This window comes from Watersipora subatra, chromosome 7 (assembly GCF_963576615.1).
Source record: "Watersipora subatra chromosome 7, tzWatSuba1.1, whole genome shotgun sequence".
Classification (NCBI taxonomy): Eukaryota; Metazoa; Bryozoa; class Gymnolaemata; order Cheilostomatida; family Watersiporidae; genus Watersipora; species Watersipora subatra.
The window spans coordinates 16,147,712-16,171,755 of record NC_088714.1 but is presented as its reverse complement, the minus strand read 5'-3'; the positions used below and the strand labels follow the sequence as shown (position 1 = coordinate 16,171,755).

At 36.9% G+C, this 24,044-nt stretch overlaps 1 protein-coding gene across 1 annotated transcript; it reads left to right on the top strand.

Moving 5' to 3' along the window:
• Positions 1-1,660: 1,660 nt before the first annotated feature.
• On the top strand, positions 1,661-22,764 carry LOC137399868 (serologically defined colon cancer antigen 8 homolog). Its single transcript, XM_068086120.1, has 16 exons — positions 1,661-1,773; positions 2,369-2,535; positions 3,096-3,224; positions 4,873-4,965; positions 5,799-5,947; positions 6,297-6,485; positions 7,087-7,225; positions 8,751-8,939; positions 11,674-11,772; positions 11,876-11,992; positions 12,965-13,093; positions 15,902-16,034; positions 17,168-17,285; positions 17,954-18,128; positions 20,015-20,133; positions 22,416-22,764. The coding sequence occupies exons 1-16, from the start codon at positions 1,746-1,748 to the stop codon at positions 22,534-22,536; spliced, it is 2,094 nt and encodes a 697-aa protein (XP_067942221.1). The 5' UTR covers positions 1,661-1,745; the 3' UTR covers positions 22,537-22,764.
• Positions 22,765-24,044: the final 1,280 nt, after the last annotated feature.

Genomic DNA, 24,044 nt, shown 5'->3' with positions numbered 1-24,044 from the left:
CCTTTTTGAAATTGAATTTTACCTTGTTAGTATCTGGGATATTTTTAAGTGTAATTGAACTAGGTTAATCTCAATTAAGATCATATTATGGTCGGACAATCCTGGTAGCCGTGTGTACTTGAAGTTCAACTTTTCCAAAAGCTTTGATCCCACAAACACTAAATCTAGTGTATTGTCTTTATCATGAGTTAGGCCGTGAAACAGTCGAGTCTGACCAGAAGACTAAAAAATATCAAAAGCCTCCTGGTGAAAATGTTGCCTCTTAGGGTAAAAATCCTTAACCCTCTCTAACCCCCTTGACTAATTATCGGTAAGGTTAACATCACCAACTGCTGCGATAGAAAATTTAGAGTACCTATTTTGGAGGAAGCTTGAAAGATTACTCAGCTGATTCTCACTTGGTAGCCTGGAGCAGGTGATAAGGTCAAAAGCCACCTGCGAAGTGACAGAAATTGTAGTTGTAAGTGGTTCTCCTGGCCCGGTGAAGTTTTTTTATAATATTAATTGGTGAGGAGCTGTAAAAAGCTGCAAGGACACCACCACCACCTTGTTCACCATCATTTTTGTGTATTGCATAAAATGCTCCGAGGAGTTCATCACCATCAAATGTTGAATCAGTTTTCGTTTCAACAATGCAGATTATATTATACACATCATATTATACACATCTACCTGTAGCTTTATCAAATTCAATTTTCCTAATATAAAGTTGCCATTGAAGTACAAAATTTAAAAAAAATCTAGCCGTTTATCTTCGCAACCTTTTCCTAGACAATTTGTATTAGTGGTCTAAATTTTCTGCCCTTGTCTTTTTCAACTCGGTTCACAATTGAATTTTCGCCTGCCTCTCATTTTTAGTCAGGTTAGGTTTTACAAAAGCTTCCTGAACCTTTTCACTGCTTACACATTTTAAAATCTTCTACTTTTGCTGATGGGAATCTGTGCTTACTTTTAATGGTTTTGGCATTGCTTGCTCCTTCGTATTAGCCTTCATGTTTTCTAACCTACCTCATTTGTGCATTTGACACTCTGGCTTACGGTGATGTCAATGTGACAGTCATCCATTATAATCTGTAGTTTTTTAACTAAATCCTGTTTTGATTTATCTTTGGAAATACCAAATACAATAATTTTTTTTCTGATCTGCCTTTGCTCTTGTTCAGTCTGTTTCACTGACCTCTTAGCAGCCTCTACCAATGATATACAGCCCTGGGGGCTGTATATCATTGCCTCTATTAATGATGGTGAGTTCGCCTGAATGTTTTTAACAGCGTTTTGGACGATTTTAGTCGAAAGACAGCGCACAGATGAACTCCGTAGTAGTAGTAGTACTCTTCACCTATTTCTGAAACATTCAATTTGGCTTATTCCAATACCATAATTATTCTAAAAGAGGATCGGTATAAAACAAAGGAGCATTCGAAATGGGAGTTGCTTCCTATATTTTCTATACGTGCGATTTTCTAAACGACGATAGTTGATCCGTTTCAATACCGCTAGTCTGTATAGAACAAAATAGCTCTTAACGATGTTCTTAGAAGATACTACTAATAACTAGTCTAAATAAAGCGTAGTCCAAAACGGTAACGTGCAGGTGCTTAGATGCAGCGCAATATTATCAAACATAAAATAGCAACAGTTGCTGGCTCTTACACTAACGCGACTTTTAAATTTTTATTTGTGTTCTCCGAAGGGCTTAGAAATTTCCATGATGTAGGAGACAAATAGTTATTTAAAATTTTACAATGCCATCACCACACAAACCCGACCACGGTTAGCAATAATCTGGTTAAAACTTATTTTGTATTTTTAAATTGGCTTACGTTTGTCTCTATAATTCCAACTACACTAATCGGACTCTTCATCTTCTGGGTCTGCACCCTATAACCTTTGTTCGAACAAAACAATTTTCTCCAAACAGAACACATAAATGCTTTTACTTTTTACTTGGTTATTGGTTTTAGCAACTTTAATTCGTGATTGTTGTTGCAGATTCTCAATCTAATTACTGACATTCCTGCTGAAACATTAGTTAATGCAAAAAGGCGGGGGACGAGCATGTAGCTTTCTACGATGCATCGCTGAAAACTAGCTTCGTGAGCTTGATAATTGAAATTGCTGTGCTACTAGTATTTTAAATGCTAAATAAATACGTAAAATTTTATATCAAACGGTTTTTGGATTATGTTAATCACTGCACAACTATACATTGCTAGGTCGGTAAAGACTGCTTATTATTGACACTCTTTGCTAGTATGTGTAAAGATTTTAACGAGAGTGCGTTCTGAGATGGCTCACTGCATAGTTTACCATCTAGTACTCGGCAACATTTTTTTGCGGTCATGAGTCTAGTTTGATCACTTTTTAGAACGGGCATCTCGTTCATTGGCTGCACTTAGACCTAAACTTTCAAGACGTCCAGTTTCTGTCTCTCCAGTTAGAGGAGGAGACACAAACCTTCGTCCAGCCACATCTAGTGCCGCTCATCAGCTACGTCACATGCTTGGAGAACATAATCCAAGGGAAAAAGCTAAAGTATTTTGTCTTGAAACAGTTTTCTTTGTTTTAAACCTCACAACTCCATGAGCAAGCTTTTAATCAATTTGATCATTATCTAATACGGTTAATTACCTTCTTTGGGATTTATGGTATGATTGAAACATAGAAACTTATGATATAATAAGTGTGTAGAGCAGTTATCATTTACTTGAAATTAGCACAGATTTCTTACAGCACTGCTTTCGCTGATTTATGTTTTTTCATGGCGTTAGTGCAACACTCCACCCTGGTCAGCAATTACCTCTGTAAACTTTTTAGTATTAACATACAAATGCTATAACCTAGTCTATTCTTTGTCTAATAGACGGCGTTTACCTGTGTAATATCTATACACCGTTCAGCAGTGAGACTCTTGACATTTGTTAGGGTTATAAAATAAATAATAATAAGTGATAATAAATTATAATAATAAATAAAATAAGCTCTGTATGTTACGCAGAGGTTACCTGAATGACTTCTATGCATAGATCAGCGATTAGAGGCTGATCTATTTCTAGTTATACTGATTTGCAATGCTTTCCTAAATTTTGCAATAGGATTATGATGCCAGACATCTCAAGCCACCAAGGTCAATGACCTTACCTAGCCCTGAGGAGACAGTTGGAGTTATACAACATCAGTCAGCATATATACGACAGCTGGAGTCTGAGCTAAGACTATGCCAGGTAGTCTTGCTTCCTCATAGGATTTGTCTTCTCTTACCTTCCAGCAGTTATTTCTCTTGTAATCTAGTGACTCATCTAGTTGTTTGTCAGTAGGAAGTTTACTTTTCTTGGTTCATTTACAATTCCTAAAATTATTTTAATTTTTTTGATGTATGCATTTCTTATGAGGTGTTAAGTTACTTGTTAATTAAATATTTACGCATCACAAATAAAATGGGTTTGTGATGAGTTAATTTTTTTCGTTTGTTTCTTGTATTTTTGCTTTTCAAAACTCTCAAACCCTAGCACACCAAAGAAATGTTGGAACAATTTGGGAGTTGTGATGTTGCAGGTGGTGCAGATGCACATTACCATAAGTCCACACTCATTAGCAATGCATAATATTTGCATCTGCTTTTCTATTGTGATTGGCTTACCGATTGCCAATGAGTATATTTTATAATGATGTTCAAAATGCATTCAAATGAAGAAATTCAATGTAAAATAGATATGTAACTACACAGAATATGAATTATACAAAAATAGTTATCAAAAATACTTAAATACAACATTTCATTTATCGGTATATACATTAAATATCTTGTTATGCTTTTTGTCTCCACTTGGCTTTGTAAAGCTGATGCTAGCCGTAGAAAAGTACAGCACAGTTTCTCTTAGGCTACTATACCTTTGGTGTTGAGGGTGCCCTGATGCATCTGACTACTACATCGACGCATGGGATTATTGTTTTTTTGTTGTGAGAAGAGTTCCACCCTTTGAATACTCAATCTTTGCATCCAAAATTTATAACTCATTTCAGAGCTTCAACATCAAATAGAACTCCGATTGAGACTATATCATGGTCTATTAAAACTTAACTTAGGCTCTCCATTCAACCAGTAATCTTCTCTCAACCTGAGTTGAAAGTTATTTATGAAGTAGAAAGAAGTCCGCCCTGAAGCTTTTGATATTGATAGCTGAGCTTTGCATTAACTCTTTTGTCAGCTCAAAGTAAAGAAGGAATATATTTAAGCTCTGTTTGACGTCTTTTGTTTTTATATTGAATAGCCGAATACCCGGCATTGCGCTGGTATTAAAAACAGCTTATAAACAGTGGCAGGCAATATAGTTGCCATTGGCTAATTTGAGTAAGCTAGTATCAGTATTACTAAACTTACTAATAAGAGCCGTGAGAGCAAGCTTTAGTGACGCTGCGCCATTTTAACCCAGATAGCGACTCCTATCGCCCAATGGATCCATTGTATTCCGTGTAGCCTAACAGCTTAGCTTCTCGCCTTGTGTAAGGGAGGTTCCAAGATCAAATCCTGTGAGACACGGATTTTCATTGCTAGATTTTAATCGCTAAGCCTGGACTTTTAATCGCTAAGACGAATGACAAACTTTGAGGTTTATATATATATAGTACTAACAATCACTATCCAGAAATTATTTTATCTCAAATCTTCATAAAAGTTAAATCTCAAATCTTCATAAAAGTTAAATCTCAAAACCTTGAATACCTTTGGTTGATTGTCTCCCTTTGTAATCTATTAAAATGGGAGACTCACTCTACATTTCAAAGGTCCAAATTTTGGAGTGTTCAACTGAATGGCTATTATTTCCCTGTGTGTGAAACATCTCTGATCATGTCCATTTGTGTCACCCTTAGGGAGAGTTATCTACATACAAAGTGCATCTAAACGACATTCTAGAGGAGAATGCAAGGATAGTGTCTGCTCAACAAACCTCTGCTATAATCAAGGTAGGTACCCGTCAATTACTAGCCTTGACCCATTACTGTTGCCAAGGTGATGTGTCTGCGCTTAATTGATATGGTTGACCCGGATTACTTGTGGTTTTTATTATGCCGCTTTCAGATTTTTTTCTGATTAGTAGTTTTGTTGTGCTCTATGAACTTTCATGGAATGGTAAATGAATGCCAAACTGTAGTAGCTTATTTTGTGTTTCACAAGCCTACCGAAATTTCCGGCGTTGCACGGGCATTAAAAACAGCCTATAAACACTGTCAGGTAATGTAGTTGCCTGCTACTTACCATTAGCCTGGTACATTGCCAAAGTCTAATTTGAGTGTGCTACTATCCGTATTGCTAAACTCACCAAAATGAGCCGTGAGGGCAAGCTTTAGTCACGTTGCGTGACACAGAATGCTATGCCTATTTTACTGACATAAGGGCTCATATCGCCTGAGAGTTCGATGCATCTCACATAGCTTAATCAGTAAGATATTTTCCTGACCATTAGGAGATTCCGCGATCAAATCTAGCACGAGACGGATATTTCATTCCTAAACTTTAATAACTGTAGCTGGACAAACCGAAACACACACATACAAACTTTGAGATTTATATATAGATATAAATATATTTATATAAATATTTTATACAAAGTTAGAGTTTTAGTCTTGCAAGTATGTCTATATAATAGTGTTTGTTGCAAGATACTGGGTGGGTGTTGAGAGTTTGGGGCAAAGGTAGACCTGGGCCTTATGCTTAACTAATTTAACTTTACGTCTGCCTCGGTTTGTTATGTTCATTTAGTTTCTCGGTTGTTCTTTCTTCGCATATTTGATTTTAGAATGTCCTAGACAATTCAAAACCAGAGACACCTGCTACCCAACTGTCAGACAAGCAAGCTCTATCGAAACACAGAAATGACCTTGAACTTTTAAAGAGCCTCCATGCCTCCAAGGCCGGCATTTTAGAGCAACAGCTTGCATCGACCAAGTAAGTCAAGTGTGTAGGTTATATAGAGTAGTATCAAGGGAATTTTCATTCTCACTCCAGATTTTAGGACCTTTTAAAGGCCACATACCTGTAACCAAAACTACAGTGACATATATCAGTCATGTAGATGACTTCGGATAGATCAGAGTATTTCTTATTCATTTCATTCTAATTAAGAAATGTGTGCTACAAAATATTATGTTTGTTTTAAATGCTGCGCATTACGAGTTTATTTTTTTTGCATTGTCTGCGCGTGTGGATTCATTTGTTTGACCATAGGATAGTTCGGTCATATGAACTTTTGTCACAAAATATTCTTGTCATCGTTCCTTTGACTTGTTTACTGCAGGGATGCTCTGCATGCTGCTGAGCAGAGAGCTGAAGAAATGCGGTCACGACTGCTCATCCAAGAATGTCAGTCGGCATATGATGAGAGTGGCAACAGGAAGTCAGTGGGAGTTTGTTTCAAGTGTGGTCAACGTGAAGCAGTAATAGCTGCCCATTCTAACCAGTCGGCTACTGTAGACCAACTGCAGCAGTAAGTCTACTGGCCTAAGTCATAGTTGGAAACAAAATAAATTAATTTTAGCGCTTAGAGTTTATTGCAGTGACAACTTGCTCACATCTGCCATTTTATCGGAAACACATGCCACCGTACTGACAGATTTTGATATACTAATGATTAATCACGACACCATATTGGTTGATCATGTCATTTTGTTGACTAACCATGTCATATTACTGACACGTCATGACACCTTACTGACAGCTCACGGCTTACAGAGCAACTCTATTTTGTCAATGATCATAGAAACTTACTGACAGATCATGTCATCTTACTGACAGATATTGGCACATTACTGACAGATACTGACACATTACTGACAGATACTGACACATTACTGACAATTGAGACACGTTACTGTCAGAATTCTCATGTTTTATGACAAGTTCCGACAAGTGGCTACTACTTTGCAACATAGAAGCTCTGCATAGCATAGAAGCATAGCTACTTTGTTGAAGCTTTTTAAAATCTAACTAGATTTAAATTTGACTTTTAGGTGGACCTTTCTTTCAGTTTGTTGATGTGTTTGATAACAGTTTTACTACTCGAGATCCTTAGCGTAAGTATGCTGTAGGGAGAAGGATGAGTTGATAGCCACACTTTCCAATATTAAGCATCAGCTAGCTGATATGCAAGACAGAGAAATGTTAGCGGCTCAAAAGGTCAAGGTGGGGATCGAAATCACAGAACAGGCCAACATAGACAAAACCCAGGTAATTTCTGAAACAGGCTTTTTATAATGATCTTAGATTATATTGCGTATTATCAGATCTCAGATAAGGTGTTGGTTGGTATGGTTTCTTAAATTTTATATTCCAGGGTGTTGTATGTATTATATCGGTACATTATATAATATGTTGGGAAAATCTGACAGCTAAGCCCACTTCCTTAGGGCTGCCATTTTATATTTACTCTCCGCCAGGTCTATGCTCCTCTTTCACAATCACTGAATATTTTAGCAGTATTTCATTGCTTCGTTTACATATTGTATAATTTTCCAATGTTGTCTCGGTTTTGCTTGGATTGACTTTCATGCAATGCAGTTTTACGCTTAATTTAATCTAAAACAACTTTCACAAATCTCATGCGCGTTTTTAATTTTGTAGGACTGTTTCTAACCATTTGCCTTGTTGCAGTATAATCACTGTCTCACCTCCTTTTTTCTGTCATGCCAGTTGCCTGAATCATGGATGTTTATTTTATTCAAACTTGTTTGTGTTTGAGTGATCTGCTTTATTGCACATTTTTATTCACTTGCTTCGTTCTGTCTACCTAATTGCTAGCCTCACTGTGTCCTCTAAGCACCAGTATGTTGAGTCTCTAGCCACCTGTCATCTTATGCCTCTAGCCATATGCCTTATTGTCTTTTGTAGGATGCTGTAGGTGTTGTATGATAACATAAATATTACGTGATAGCTTATGTGCTATATGTGACCATACATGTTGTATGATAGCATACATAGTACACTATTGTGTATGTGCTATATGGCAGCATTCTTGTTACACATTAGCATATGTGTTACACAATAGCATACACGTTGCATGATAGCATACATGTTACTTAATGGCATACATGTTACATGAGAGCATACATGTTACTTAATGGCATACATATTACATGAGACCATACATGTTACATGAGTGTTTTCGTGTTACTCGATGACATAGGTGTTACATGGTGGAATACATGTTGCATAATAGCATATGTGTTACATGATAGCATACACGTTATATGTGTTATATGAAAGCATATGTCTGTGACAGTCGAACCAAAATTGCCTACTTTTCACGATTGCATATGTAGATGGATTACATTAGTTTTTGTCTTGAGTGAGGTACATGAGTGTACGCACTCAGTGAGTTGAAGGGGTCGATCACATATCAATAAGAATAACTCCAAGTTGATGACTTGTACTGGCGTAAACAGATGCTTTTCTCTTACCCTTATTGCTAATCACTTGTCATGATTGGGTAATACACATCATATTTGCTTGAACCTTTTGGCTACGCATAGCAAATCCAAAAGCGCTCCTAATGATCTATTGTGGAATTTCTTTCACCTTCTTCCCGTGTGTCCTTTATCACTTGTCTTGTTATTTTTTTAAATTTTTTATATGTACATATGATTCATAGTCTACATAGTTTCCTGTTTGGTGCTCCAGCTAGTTAGCTAGTTGTGTATATCCATCTATCTGCCTTGGGAATGCATACACATTTCTGCTTTGCAATTTCTTACAGGCCTTATTGGAGAGGGAGCAGATGTCTGAGGAGCTGTCATGTCTTCGTGAGAGACTGCAGGCAGCAACTGCCGAGCACAAGAGAGTTCTCACAGAAATGAAAACTTCTGCTCGACAGGAAGTTAAGAATGAGATAACTGAACTAGATAGGCGGCTGAAGCAAGCAAATGATGCTGAGAGTCAGCTCAAAGTAGGTATTCACATGGTTTTATTAGGAGACAGATCACATGGTTTTATTAAGAGACAGATCACATGGTTTTATTAGGAGACAGATCACACGGTTTTATTAGGAGACAGATCACATGGTTTTATTAGCAGACAGATCACACGGTTTTATTAGGAGACAGATCACATGGTTTTATTAGGAGACAGATCACACGGTTTTATTAGGAGACAGATCACATGGTTTTATTAGCAGACAGATCACATGGTTTTATTAGCAGACAGATCACATGGTTTTATTAGCAGACAGATCACACGGTTTTATTAGCAGACATATTATATGGTTTTATTAGGAGACAGAACACATGGTTTTATTAGGAGACAGATCACATGGTTTTATTAGGAGACAGATCACATGGTTTTATTAGGAGACAGATCACACGGTTTTATTAGCAGACAGATCACATGGTTTTATTAGCAGACAGATCATATGGTTTTATTAGGAGACAGAACACATGGTTTTATTAGGAGACAGATCACATGGTTTTATTAGGAGACAGATCACATGGTTTTATTAGCAGACAGATCACATGGTTTTATTAGCAGACAGATCACATGGTTTTATTAGCAGACAGATCACACGGTTTTATTAGCAGACATATTATATGGTTTTATTAGGAGACAGAACACATGGTTTTATTAGGAGACAGATCACATGGTTTTATTAGGAGACAGATCACATGGTTTTATTAGCAGACAGATCACATGGTTTTATTAGCAGACAGATCACATGGTTTTATTAGCAGACAGATCACACGGTTTTATTAGCAGACAGATCACATGGTTTTATTAGGAGACAGATCACATGGTTTTATTAGCAGACAGATCACATGGTTTTATTAGGAGACAGATCACATGGTTTTATTAGGAGACAGATCACACGGTTTTATTAGGAGACAGATCACACGGTTTTATTAGCAGACAGATCACACGGTTTTATTAGGAGACAGATCACACGGTTTTATTAGCAGACAGATCACATGGTTTTATTAGGAGACAGATCACATGGTTTTATTAGCAGACAGATCACATGGTTTTATTAGCAGACAGATCACATGGTTTTATTAGCAGACAGATCACACGGTTTTATTAGGAGACAGATCACATGGTTTTATTAGCAGACAGATCACATGGTTTTATTAGGAGACAGATCACATGGTTTTATTAGCAGACAGATCACACGGTTTTATTAGGAGACAGATCACACGGTTTTATTAGCAGACATATTATATGGTTTTATTAGGAGACAGATCACATGGTTTTATTAGGAGACAGATCACATGGTTTTATTAGGAGACAGATCACATGGTTTTATTAGCAGACAGAGCACACGGTTTTATTAGGAGACAGATCACACGGTTTTATTAGCAGACAGATCACACGGTTTTATTAGGAGACAGATCACACGGTTTTATTAGCTGACAGATCACATGGTTTTATTAGGAGACAGATCACATGGTTTTATTAGCAGACAGATCACATGGTTTTATTCGGAGACAGATCACATGGTTTTATTAGCAGACAGATCACATGGTGTTATTAGGAGACAGATCACATGGTTTTATTAGCAGACAGATCACATGGTTTTATTAGGAGACAGAACACATGGTTTTATTAGCAGACAGATCACATGGTTTTATTAGGAGACAGATCACATGGTTTTATTAGCAGACAGATCACATGGTTTTATTAGGAGACAGATCACACGGTTTTATTAGGAGACAGATCACATGGTTTTATTAGCAGACAGATCACACGGTTTTATTAGGAGACAGAACACATGGTTTTATTAGCAGACATATTATATGCATTACTAGGAGCTAGATGCTAACATTAGGAGATGTTTTTTGTTTGGCAATTGCGTTCTTCTCACAATTATTGCAAGGTGCAAAAAATAGAAAGACTTAAAAGAAACTAGGCTTTCCATTAAGAATTATCCTTTGCATTTATTCCGAAATATTGCTTTCTTAAAATCCTACTGTCTATTAGAAATATTAGTGCTTTTGATAAGTTGGGGATTTTTAGTTAGTCTCAATAGTTTCAATCACTGCACATTTGAAACATACTAACATACTAGTATTAAACATACTAACATACTAGTATTAAACATACTAACATACTAGTATTAAACATACTAAGAGGTTTAATACTGATTTTTGTTTTGCATTAGACGATACTGCATAACCTCAGAGAGGTTTGTAACCTGCCCCCATTTTGCAGTTTGTTTCCTTAATTCCTACGCATCTTTATTGTCTTTCTCATTTCCGTACAGAGTTCGAGTTATGCTGGGAGTTCTTAACTTAGTTTTATTGCCAATTTTTGTAGATATAAACAATTTTTCATTTTTCTATGAAGAATAAAAAATCTTTTATGTGTACAAAAATAGATATAAAAAACAATTATTCCTTTTTCTGTGAAAAATTGTCATCCATTTACTGACCACAGGCTATTAATGCTGCAAATGCACTCATAACTCCTATGTAAAGAAGCAGCAATAGCATTAGAACCTGACTGGTACCAGACTAAAAAATTTTAAAGTTCTATTCGCTGTGCTCACTTAAGAAAATGGCAGGTCGGTTTTGCTACCGTATCTCAAGCGAACGAATCTACTCTTGCACTCATGTTATACATTCATAAATAACTATGTTTCTGGACAAGATATGCGAATTCTTCATTAGAGACGTGATTCTTTTCTGTCGTAGGCCATGCTGGAGAAGCTCGGTCGGGAAAAAGACGACGCTGCTACAGAGCTGACCAAGGTCAAGAATGAGCTGGCAATTTTTCACAGCAGCATAGTTGAGGTTTGTCTAGGCTGGCCTGTGATCTTATTCATGTCTTGCAAATTTCATCTACAATTATGGAATCTGAGACTGATATGAAATCCTTATTTGTTATGTTTTTCAGAGCACAACGGGGCGTCGTGTGGACCTCACACAATTAGCTTGCGAAAGAGACATGGCCGTAGAGGACAGAAACAAACTGAAGAACAGAATAATAAAAGTTGAGCAAATTAAGGATGAGGTAATTTATGAATCTTAATTTGAACATTCAGAATTTTACATGTGGTACAATTCACTCTACCACTTTGTGGTACAGTTCACTCCACCCCTATGTGGTACAATTCACTCTACCACTTTGTGGTACAGTTCACTTCACTGCTATGTAGTACAGTTCACTCCACCCCTATGTGGTACAGTTCACTCCATCCCTATGTGGTACAGTTCACTCTACCGCTATGTGGTACAGTTCACTCCATCATTATGTGGTACAGTTCACTCCACCGCTATGTGGTACAGTTCACTCTACTGCTATGTGGTACAGTTCACTCCACCGCTATGTGGTACAGTTCACTCCACCCCTATGTGGTACAGTTCACTCCACCCCTATGTGGTACAGTTCACTCTACTGCTATGTGGTACAGTTCATTCCACCGCTATGTGGTACAGTTCACTCCACCACTATGTGGTACAGTTCACTTCACCCCTATGTGGTACAGTTTACTTCACCACTATGTGGTACAGTTCACTCCACCCCTATGTGGTACAGTTCACTTCACCCCTATGTGGTACAGTTCACTTCACCACTTTGTGGTACAGTTCACTCCACCGCTATGTGGTACAGTTCACTCCACCACTATGTGGTACAGTTCACTTCACCCCTATGTGGTACAGTTCACTTCACCACTATGTGGTACAGTTCACTCCACCGCTAAGTGATACAGTTCACTCCACCGCTAAGTGATACAGTTCACTCCACCCCTATGTGATACAGTTCACTCTACCACTACATGGCACAGTTCACTTTGCAATCGGTTTCAGTAATGGCTTACTATACTCGTTATAAACATCCAATATGCAGGCTACTATTTATATTGAGGTAAGCTTTAGCGTTACCAACTCAATAATTGTGTTATTTTGGAAACAAAAATATTTACCAATAGCTTTTTACCAATAGCTGGTTGGTTACGTGCTTCATTGTTTTACTACTTTTCAGGCAGTGCTTCGAGTGAAACAAGAACTGGAGAATGTACGAGCTCGGCTTGATAAGAATGAGAGAGAGCTCGTACTCTCCAAAGAGGAAGCCGTCAAACTTACAAGAGCCAATCAGGACCTAGATAAACAGGTACTTTATGATTTATGTAATTCTTGACATCGAGCTGAGTACGCAGGCATGAACTCATAGACATACATATGTTGACGTAAGCATGTAGACATAATGTATAGACATAAACATGCATAGACATAATGTATAGACATAAACATGCATAGACATAATGTATAGACATAAACATGCAGACATAATGTATAGACATAAACATGCAGACATAATGTATAGACATAAACATGCAGACATAATGTATAGACATAAACATGCATAGACATAATGTATAGACATAAACATGCAGACTCTGTTTCATATAATCGCCAACTTGCAGACTCGTTGAAGAGTTAATCTTTTGATAATTAGCTGAAAGGCATGCGTAGGTTTGGCTACAACTTGAAACAAGTCTAGTTATTTGATGATGCATGTGCAGTCTCAGGCATTACTGTTAGTGTACGTTGTAATGAAACATTGTAGTCTCAGGCATTACTGTTTGTGTAGGTTGTAATGAAACAACAGCATATAAGAAAACTAGGAAGACCAAATGTAGTTTTTATGAAGGTTCTTGGCTGAGTTGCTGACTTCTTTGAATCACGATAAGCACTCTGTTAAAAAATTGTTGATATGGCAGCACTCTTCAGGTTGTGAAATATTGTTAACATGTTGTTGATATGGCAGCACTCTTCAAGCTGTGTAATATTGTTAACATGTTGTTGATATGGCAGCACTTTTCAGGTTGTGAAATATTGTTAGCTGTCATTGATTAGGCAGCACTCTTCAGGTTGTGAAATATTGTTAACGTGTCATTGATTAGGCAGCACTCTTCAGGTTGTGAAATATTGTTAACATGTCATTGATTAGGCAGCATTCTTCAGGTTGTGAAATATTTTTAACATGTTAATATGGCAGCACTCTTCCGGTTGTGTAATATTGTTAACATGTTGTTGATATGGCAGCACTCTTCAGGTTGTGAAATATTTTTAACATGTTGTTAATATGGCAGCACTCTTTCGGTTGTGTAATATTGTTAACATGTTGTTGATATGGCAGCGCTCTTCAAGTTGTGTAATATTGTTAACACGTTGTTGATATGGCGGCACTCTTCAGGTTGTGAAATGTTGTTAACAAGGATTTGATATGGGGGGCACTCTTCAAGCTGTGCAATATTGTTAACATGTTGTTGATATGGCAGCACTTTTCAGGTTGTGAAATATTGTTAGCATGTCATTGATTAGGCAGCACTCTTCAGGTTGTGAAATATTTTTAACATGTTGTTAATATGGCAGCACTCTTTCGGTTGTGTAATATTGTTAGCATGTCATTGATTAGGCAGCACTCTTCAGGTTGTGAAATATTTTTAACATGTTGTTAATATGGCAGCACTCTTCCGGTTGTGTAATATTGTTAACATGTTGTTGATATGGCAGCACTCTTCAGGTTGTGAAATATTTTTAACATGTTGTTGATATGGCAGCACTCTTTCGGTTGTGTAATATTGTTAACATGTTGTTGATATGGCAGCACTCTTCAGGTTGTGAAATATTGTAAACATGTTGTTGATATGGCAGCACTTTTCAGGTTGTGAAATATTGTTAGCAGGTCATTGATTAGGCAGCACTCTTCAGGTTGTGAAATATTTTTAACATGTTGTTAATATGGCAGCAGTCTTCCAGTTGTGTAATATTGTTAACATGTTGTTGATATGGCAGCACTTTTCAGGTTGTGAAATATTGTTAGCATGTCATTGATTAGGCAGCACTCTTCAGGTTGTGAAATATTGTTAACATGTCATTGATTAGGCAGCACTCTTCAGGTTGTGAAATATTTTTAACATGTTGTTAATATGGCAGCACTCTTTCGGTCGTGTAATATTGTTAGCATGTCATTGATTAGGCAGCACTCTTCAGGTTGTGAAATATTTTTAACATGCTGTTAATATGGCAGCACTCTTCCGGTTGTGTAATATTGTTAACATGTTGTTGATATGGCAGCACTCTTCAGGTTGTGAAATATTTTTAACATGTTGTTAATATGGCAGCACTCTTTCGGTTGTGTAATATTGTTAACATGTTGTTGATATGGCAGCACTCTTCAAGTTGTGTAATATTGTTAACATGTTGTTGATATGGCGGCACTCTTCAGGTTGTGAAATGTTGTTAACAAGGATTTGATATGGGAGGCACTCTTCAAGCTGTGCATCATTGTTAACATGTTGTTGATATGGCAGCACTTTTCAGGTTGTGAAATACTGTTAGCATGTCATTGATTAGGCAGCACTCTTCAGGTTGTGAAATATTTTTAACATGTTGTTAATATGGCAGCACTCTTCCAGTTGTGTAATATTGTTAACATGTTGTTGGTATGGCAGCACTTTTCAGGCTGTGTAATATTGTTAACATGTTGTTGATATGGCAGCACTTTTCAGGCTGTGTAATCTTGTTAACATGTTGTTGATATGGAAGCACTCTTCAGGTTGTGAAATAGTGTTTACATACCAGAAGACTGAGTTCCCCAGATTCAGCTAGGAACATTATAAACTACTAAAGCAGTTCCTAGCAGTTTTTGACATGAAATATATTCTCTAAAGCGCTGGTGCTTTGTATAAAAGGCTATTGCGATCTGTATGCTGACTGTATACCAAACTGTCTCTGTACTTTTACTCTACTTATTATCTTGTTATATATAACTCTATGACAGTGACTAACTCTATGACTCTATAATGCTACTAAACAGTGTAGCCTTGCATTGGATAGTTTCATTATGAAGGTTGCGAGCCATTCATTCGTGTAGTTTCACATAGAATCTTCTCATTGTGATTTATCCACATAGTTGCATCAGTCCAAGATGGCCTACAACTCTATAGACCGATCTCGCAATGATGAGCTGCAGTCAGTCACGAGGAGGCTTGAGCAGAGAGAGGAGGAGCTTCAACGAATTATTGCTGAAACTGAGTCAAGATACAGTTAGTATTGTCTAAGAACAAGTAGAATGAGAGAATGAGTCCTCTTTTTGACAAATACAGCATGCATTGTTTTCTAATAACTAAACCATCTAAAAGAGACAGGAATTTGGTTGGTATAGTGATATATTGGTTGGCGGAATGATCTCAAACTATATAATTTATTCATATCCTAGGATCGTTTAATTTATGACTGGTTATCATCTGTCACATAATCTGTCATTCCCTAATTGACTTGGAAAGTGCAGTCATACCTTAATTTTTAAAGTTAGCTGTTCCAATATTTACTTTGTATTTCACTGTAGTTGCACGCCTTATGCCATATTCTTATAATATTATAATGTATTTTTTAATTTGTTTTACGGGCAAAAACTTGACAAAAATATGTATGCCATTTGCACATAGCATTAGAACAAATACGGTACATGAAACTATATAAAAACTAAATGAAAAACTAAGATATGTAAAAGTAAGAAATCCTACATGTTATAGATGGAAAGAGGCGTAGCCTTGGTGATACAGGAGATGGAAATTGCATGGGGAGAGGTGGGAGTAGACGTACAGAGCTGGGCAAACATTAGATAAGCATAAACTGTTAACAAGTATTATTTTTTTCATTTTATCTTGTTTGAAATTTTGTCTTTAATTATCTCGGTCAGCCGCTCCACTTTCTTTCATTTTGGGCTTTCTTTTCTTCCCATTCTCTCATTTTCAAGATAACCAGTTGATCATTTATTTAAATTTGATTAGTTGTCTTTGTCTGCAGCTAGTAATGCTCCAATATGCCTCAGATAGAATTTATAGTAATATTTAACACTTGAGTTTTATTAATCACGGAGCAGCTGTAGTTCAGTGGTTAGTACGCTGGTATGTAATCAGTAGGTCAGTGGTTCGAATCACATAATAACCATTGATGGTCTTAGGAAGGGCGTCCATCCACAATTGCTCGGATGCCAAAAATCTCATGGGCAAACAGTCACAATATATCATGTATCAGGATATACCATATGCTGTGGCCACCCCGGAATGGGAAAAGCTGAAAAAAGAAGAAGAGTTTGTATAATCATCACAAAATGAGTAGTTGTCTGCACGTTCATGGAGCAGAAAACTCTTACACTACATTTATGTTTGTGTAGGTAAGCAGTTGAATGAAATGGAGAACATGTATGTCACTCAGAACAGACTTGTTGAGCAGCTGAGGAGTGAATGTGAAGCACAGGCAGCTACTATACAGAACATGTCTGCAAAGTACAGGCAGGTGACAGCTGTAACAACTGACATGCATTAACAATTGGTCATATTTGCTGTTGTTAGATAGATTGCTCAGAGGTGTCGAAGGTTGGAATGCTCCACAAGCTGATCTGTGCGAAAAGAATTTTTCTATAGTTTGATCTGAGTGAATCACCAGCCGAATTGTACACGAGTAAACTTTTCATGATAGCTTCTCCCTTGTGAGATAAGAAAAATGGAGGCACTACTGTTCCCTAGTTTAAAAGGAATTTCTGCTATCAGCATACAGGAGAAGGTTTCCTCTTTCCAATTGTCGGATCGATTCATCTATTATTGCTAAGTGTTTTGAGGTTATTGACAAGTCCCTTCATCTAATTTTAGTGAAAACTTACTATGGATGGCTAATTAGTTTTTCCGAAATTGATGCCGGTAAAAAGTTGCAATGAAAAATTAAGTAACTCAGCTCAAATCTATTTAAATAAACTGAAGAATATATCCTAGGAACTATCCATAAAATTTACTCTTTGATTCTTGTGGGGACCATAGGCATAAATATTAGACATATATCATAGATATAAATACTCTAGTAAAAATGTGGTCCATAGACATGAAGGCCATAGCGAATGCATGAATAAATAACCAATGCTTTATTTGATATGAACCATAGATATTAAGTTACTAGGTATGTGTAGGAATGAGAACAAGCAACTCAAGCATGACAACCAGTTGTACAGCAAACAGCTCAGCAAGAGTCGAGAGAGGTTAAAGGTCATGGATGTGCATGAAGTTGAGCACGAGAAAGTTCACAGGAAGCTAAGGGAGAGGGTGAATTCTCTGGATGAGGAGAACAGGGCTCTTACTCATAAGGTTTGTTCTCATATTTTCTCTACTCTTAATATCAAGAAGACCAATTCTACCATAATATCTTATACCGTCCCTTGCTATACGTTAACATTTTTTCGGTTAACTAGCTAGGAAATGTAGTTACTTCTTGGATATTTTCCTACGCGTTTCCACTCCTTGATGTGTATGTACATTAATATACATTAAGGAGTATGTACATTGTATATACAGTAGCAAGGAGGCGCAGGAAAATTTTCAGGAAGTAATTACATTTGCCAACTAATCAAGAGGTAGCATAGATTTTAACACGTATCAAGGCACAGTGCATCATTGATTTAAGGCACTGCTCACATTGATCTTGGAGTTGTCTAAGATCATTGCTATGCGAACGATTCGGGGTGAGTCACATTGGTGCACTCGGCTGAGCGTGCTATGTGATAATGGCAGCGCCGTCCTACCATAAGTGGGTCAGCCCCTATGAAAAAGAAAAAGGATTAATTCTTAGTTTATCAGGTGGTTTGTTGCTCATCTTATGCCAGTCATTGTTCGTAATAACATTGAAAAATATTATTGAAAAACATGATTCTTTATAGCCGAAAGCAATGGTCAAATGAACTATGTTTACTATAATAGAATACAGGCTTATAGGAATTATATCTATATCATTTATGCGGCTGAGTTAAAGTTTAGGAAAGCCCCATACTTGCAGGATATCTTTAAATAGCTGCTCAGCTAGTGGTTTGTTAGCTTCAAACTTTCCCACCAATAGTTCTTTTTAAAATTGGTATGTAACCTGAGGCTTAGCAAGATTCAGGTTCATGGCTACATGTTCAAGTACGCTATAAGTAATAGCTATCACTAAATTGAACTACTTGTTAGTAGAGTTATTCATATCATTATCAATTCTACCATAAGATCTTATACCGTCCCTTGCTATACGTTAACATTTTTTCTGTTAACTAGCTAGGAAATGACGTTACTTCCTGGAGATTTCCCTATGCGTCTCGGCTCCTGAGCGTCTATGTACATAAACATACAGTGGCAGGGAGGCGTAGGAAAATTTCCAGGAAGTAATTACATTTTCCAACTAGTCAAGAGGCAGCATAGATTTTGACATGTAGCAAGGCACAGCATATCATCGATTTAAGGCACTGCTCACATTGATCCTGGTGTTGTCTGAAATCATTGCTGTGTGAACGGTTCGGGGGGGAGTCAAATTGGTTTACTCAACTGAGCATGCTATGTGATAATGACAGCGTCGGCCTACCATAAGTGGGTCAGCCCCTATGAAAAATGAAAAAGGGTTAATTCTTAGTTTATTAGGCGGCTTGTTACTCATCTTATGCCAGTTATTGTTCATAATAATACTGAAAAATATTATTGAAAAACATGATTATTTATAGCCGAAAGCAATGGTCACACGAACTGTGTTACTATAATAGAATAAATACTTACAAACCCGCATAGCGTAATTTCTACAACAGGAGTTGTAGCTATCTCGTTTATGCGACTGGTTTAAAGTTTAGTAGTGCTCCATCCTGGTAGAAGTTCTCTAAATAGCTGCTCAGCTTGTGGTTTGTTAGCTGCAAACTCCCCTACTGAGAGTTCATTTTAAAATTGGTCTGTAACCTAAGGCTTAGCATGATTCGGGTTCATAGCTACAAGTTCAAGTCCTCTATAAGTAATAGCTGTCACTAAGTTGAACTACTTGTGAGTAATAGTAGTTCGTATCATTCTACAAATAAGAAAATTGTGATTCATAAAAAGCAACTCTGAGCTGAAGATGATGAGACAACACTGTCCTATGCTTACTGGTAATGAGTGGGGTCACAGTCAGTCGGCTCATGATCTAAAGTTTACAGGTGACATATTTTATTATGTATAAACATTGTCTCGTTTCACTTTTATAGGCGAATGAGCTGACTGCAAAAAGCTCAGAATATAAGAGAGAAGTAGACATACTCGCCGGAGAGGTCAATTTCCTTAGATGTCAGGTCAGCGGTGACCCTTCAGCTAATCCACATAACAGGTATGGTTCGATCTTTTCACAGGAAGTCCAAGTCTGCTAAATCTGATTACCAGATTGCTTTTTTTATCAACAAGAGCTTAAAATTTCTTTGCGTGTGTCTTGTATTTGTTTGCAATATATCTTAATTTGTATTTGTGGAAAAAAATTTGCAATTTTTATGAGAGCGTTTACAATAGTAGAAGCTTGAATAGCTAAAATATTTCAGATCTTTAATATTAGGGGGTGTCTATTAAAGCTGCTCAATTTCAATTTGTTTTTCCTGTTGCGTATGTATTCAGGCCAGTATCAAGCTGCACCATCACAAGCTATTGTATTAGGTCATAACTTAGGTTATGACATCTATGCACATCTACACACAACTACACACATCTACACACATCCACACACAACTACAAACATCTATGCACATAGATGTGTGTAGATGTGCATAGGCCTATGTATACATCTATGCACATCTATAAACATCTACACACATCTATGCACATAGATGTGTGTAGATGTGCATAGGTTTATGTATACATCTATGCACATCTATAAACATCTATGCACACCTATGCAAGCTCTAAAATCATGATGTTGTAAGCTTCACTACCAAGGTCAGTTCTTTTACTTATAGGAAGTGATAAAATCTATGTAAATTCTGGAAGATTAGAGTCAAAAATAAAACAAGGAGCTATGCTAGTACAAGATGAACAGTACTAGTACAAGATGAACAGCGCTAGTAAAAGTTGAACAGTGCTAGTACAAGTTGAACAGTACTAGTACAAGTTGAACAGTGCTAGTACAAGTTGAACAGTGCTAGTACAAGTTGAACAGTGCTAGTGCAAGTTGAACTGTACTAGTACAAGTTGAACAGTACTAGTACAAGTTGAACAGTGCTAGTACAAGTTGAACAGTACTAGTACAAGTTGAACAGTGCTAGTGCAAGTTGAACAGTGCTAGCACAAGTTGAACAGTACTAGTACAAGTTGAACAGTGCTAGTACATATTGAACAGTACTAGTACAAGTTGAACAGTGCTAGCACAAGTTGAACAGTACTAATACAAGTTGAACAGTGCTAGTACATATTGAACAGTACTAATACAAGTTGAACAGTGCTAGCACAAGTTGAACAGTACTAGTACAAGTTGAACAGTGCTAGTACATATTGAGCAGTACTAGTACAAGTTGAACAGTGCTAGTACGTATTGAACAGTACTAGTACAAGTTGAACAGTGCTAGCACAAGTTGAACAGTACTAGTACAAGTTGAACAGTACTAGTACAAGTTGAACAGTGCTAGTACATATTGAACAGCGCTAGTGCATGATGAACAGTGCAAGTACAATTTGAACAGCGCTAGTACATGATGAACAGTGCAAGTACAGTTTGAACAGCGCTAGTACATGATGAACAGTGCAAGTACAGTTTGAACAGCGCTAGTGCATGATGAACAGTGCAAGTACAGTTTGAACAGCGCTAGTACATGATGAACAGTGCAAGTACAGTTTGAACAGTGCTAATACATGATGAACAGTGCAAGTACAATTTGAACAGGGGTAGTGCAAGTGCAGCATACTTCTCTACAATGGTTTAGACCGCAAAGGCTACATCACACTGATGCAAAAATGCAACTCCATAAACTGACTGACAATGGCTCTATTGGTACAGGCCTTAACATTAGTAAAAACAGTTTTATTCAGTAAAATTCAGTATAGTAAACATATTTAATATAGTAAAAAGTTATATTCAGGATCGTTGCTCTTATTGATCAACCTATTGTTTTGCGCAAATATAGTTATGTCTATGATTTGGGTGCTATTAAAGGTTATTTTTCTAAGCATCTATGTCAAGTGATTATGAAATTAAGCCTTTGAATACCATCGATTAAGTCGCATTTGCAGCGGAGTACTGCCTCATGGCATCAATATGTGTCATTCTGGAAGATTATCTACTGATTTAGTAATGCTGCTGACTTATATAGAATGTACTATTTTGTTAGCTTCTACAGCTGCTGATGATTGCTGATTAGCATGCACTTGAGTAGTTCTTGGCAACAGATTAACACCCTTATGTGTATATTAAATAAGGCAATGGCAACATTACAGTTTCCAGTGAAAACATTTTTAACAATGGTGATAAGCAATAACATTATGTTTGTAAAAGTCTGCTATAACTCTCTTGCATTGCCTCTTTATTACAGTATTTCCCGCGTTGAATTTCTGATTAGACTTGTCCTCTCTTGTTCCAGTTACACATTGTTGTATTTGCTTTAGTTATTCTTTTTTCATTCTACTTCTTAGGCCGAATAGTTCTATGGTTGATGAGGTTCTGGATGCCCTAAAAGAGGAAATGGTTTCACAGGATGCTAATATCACTGGCAGCATTGACATACTCCGAAATGTGACGAAGCACAGCCTATAGCTTGTCACCTATGTAATGATTGTTATTATATTTTCTTGCTAATTGTGTGACTAGCTTATTTATTTTGACTGATTGAATTTGAATTGAATCTGCTATAATTTCTGTTGACAATCACTATTGCTTGCCAATGTCTCATGGTAAGTCAATTTACGTGGATTCAAATACATGTTTCATAGAGGAAAGAGTTGGCTGTCTGATGTATCGCCTAACAGGATGTAGTTACTAAAACATAATCACAACCTTTAATCTTTTACAACTTTTGTGTTTTTAAATTTGTGCACGTAGTGGCATTGTTAATAATACTATCAAGTTTGGCTTGTTGCTTTTTCCATGTAGAAAAAGTGTCAAATGCTTCAAAATTGTGTAATAATGAAGCACCATAACCATATTGGAATCCACTAAAACACTCAACCTTTGGAGGGAAGAAAGACCTACTTGGACTAGTTCGAATTCTCTTCCAAAATAAAAAGAAATCGAACTAGTTCAAGTAGGTTGTTCAACTCTTGTTGCCCATCTACTATCTGCAGCATATTGTTATTCTTGATCATCAAGATACGTGTAATTTTTCTTTAAATATCTAAACATAAATCGACAGTATGGCAGTTTTTTGTGGATAAAAGCTAACTTATTAAAAATCAGAGATATGATCCTGTTTCCTAGAGTGGAAATGATAAAATGTTGAAAACCACCTGCAAGTACAACTAAAATTGGCAATTGGAAGGCACATAGAATCGACTATTCAAAGTAATGGACTCGGTGACATTTGAGCAATGCTTAACCTAAATTTTAGCATGTCCATATCCCTCATCTATTGTCAATGAACAAAGAGCTAGTATATTTACTCGCTGCGAACTTATTGTTCAACAGATTATAGATGGATACAGTAGTTGGATTTCAATAGTGGCAATTTACTGCAGCAAATTCCTTAACTATTATAAACAACTAGTGCCTGGCAGTCCAGTCTGCCGTGAGATATCGTCGGGTGCAATAAATTGATATATGTACGACTATTTCAAAAGGGTAGAAGGTAGTTGTTTGGCGCAGATGTTAGAGCATTGGTATACAAAGCAGACTGGAGTTTGATTCTCGAGTGATGCAACTTTTTCCAACCTTCGACTGTGGCTATAGACGGGCACCGCTCTTAATATAGCAAAGAATATTTTTAAGTAACTGAAGGGAAAGGGCGAAAATGTCAGTTCTAGTCATTCCTGAAAAATAGTTAGCCTTCTGGCTATTGATCATCTTCATCTTTACATCCTTAGTTGTTAATGAAGTTCTTGCAAACAAGAGCTTTAACTATAAACTGAATTATCATACACATTATGGTGACCTTGACTCCGTTTTTTAGCCCTCATACCTATTTCAGGGCATAAACTGATCTTTATGTTTATGACAGCTATTCATTTTAGCCAGCTGTCTGATACAGACACAGGTACTAACAGACATTTTATGATGCCACTTATCTCCACTGGTCCTCAACCTTGTCGGTTGTACTGAACTTACCAGTT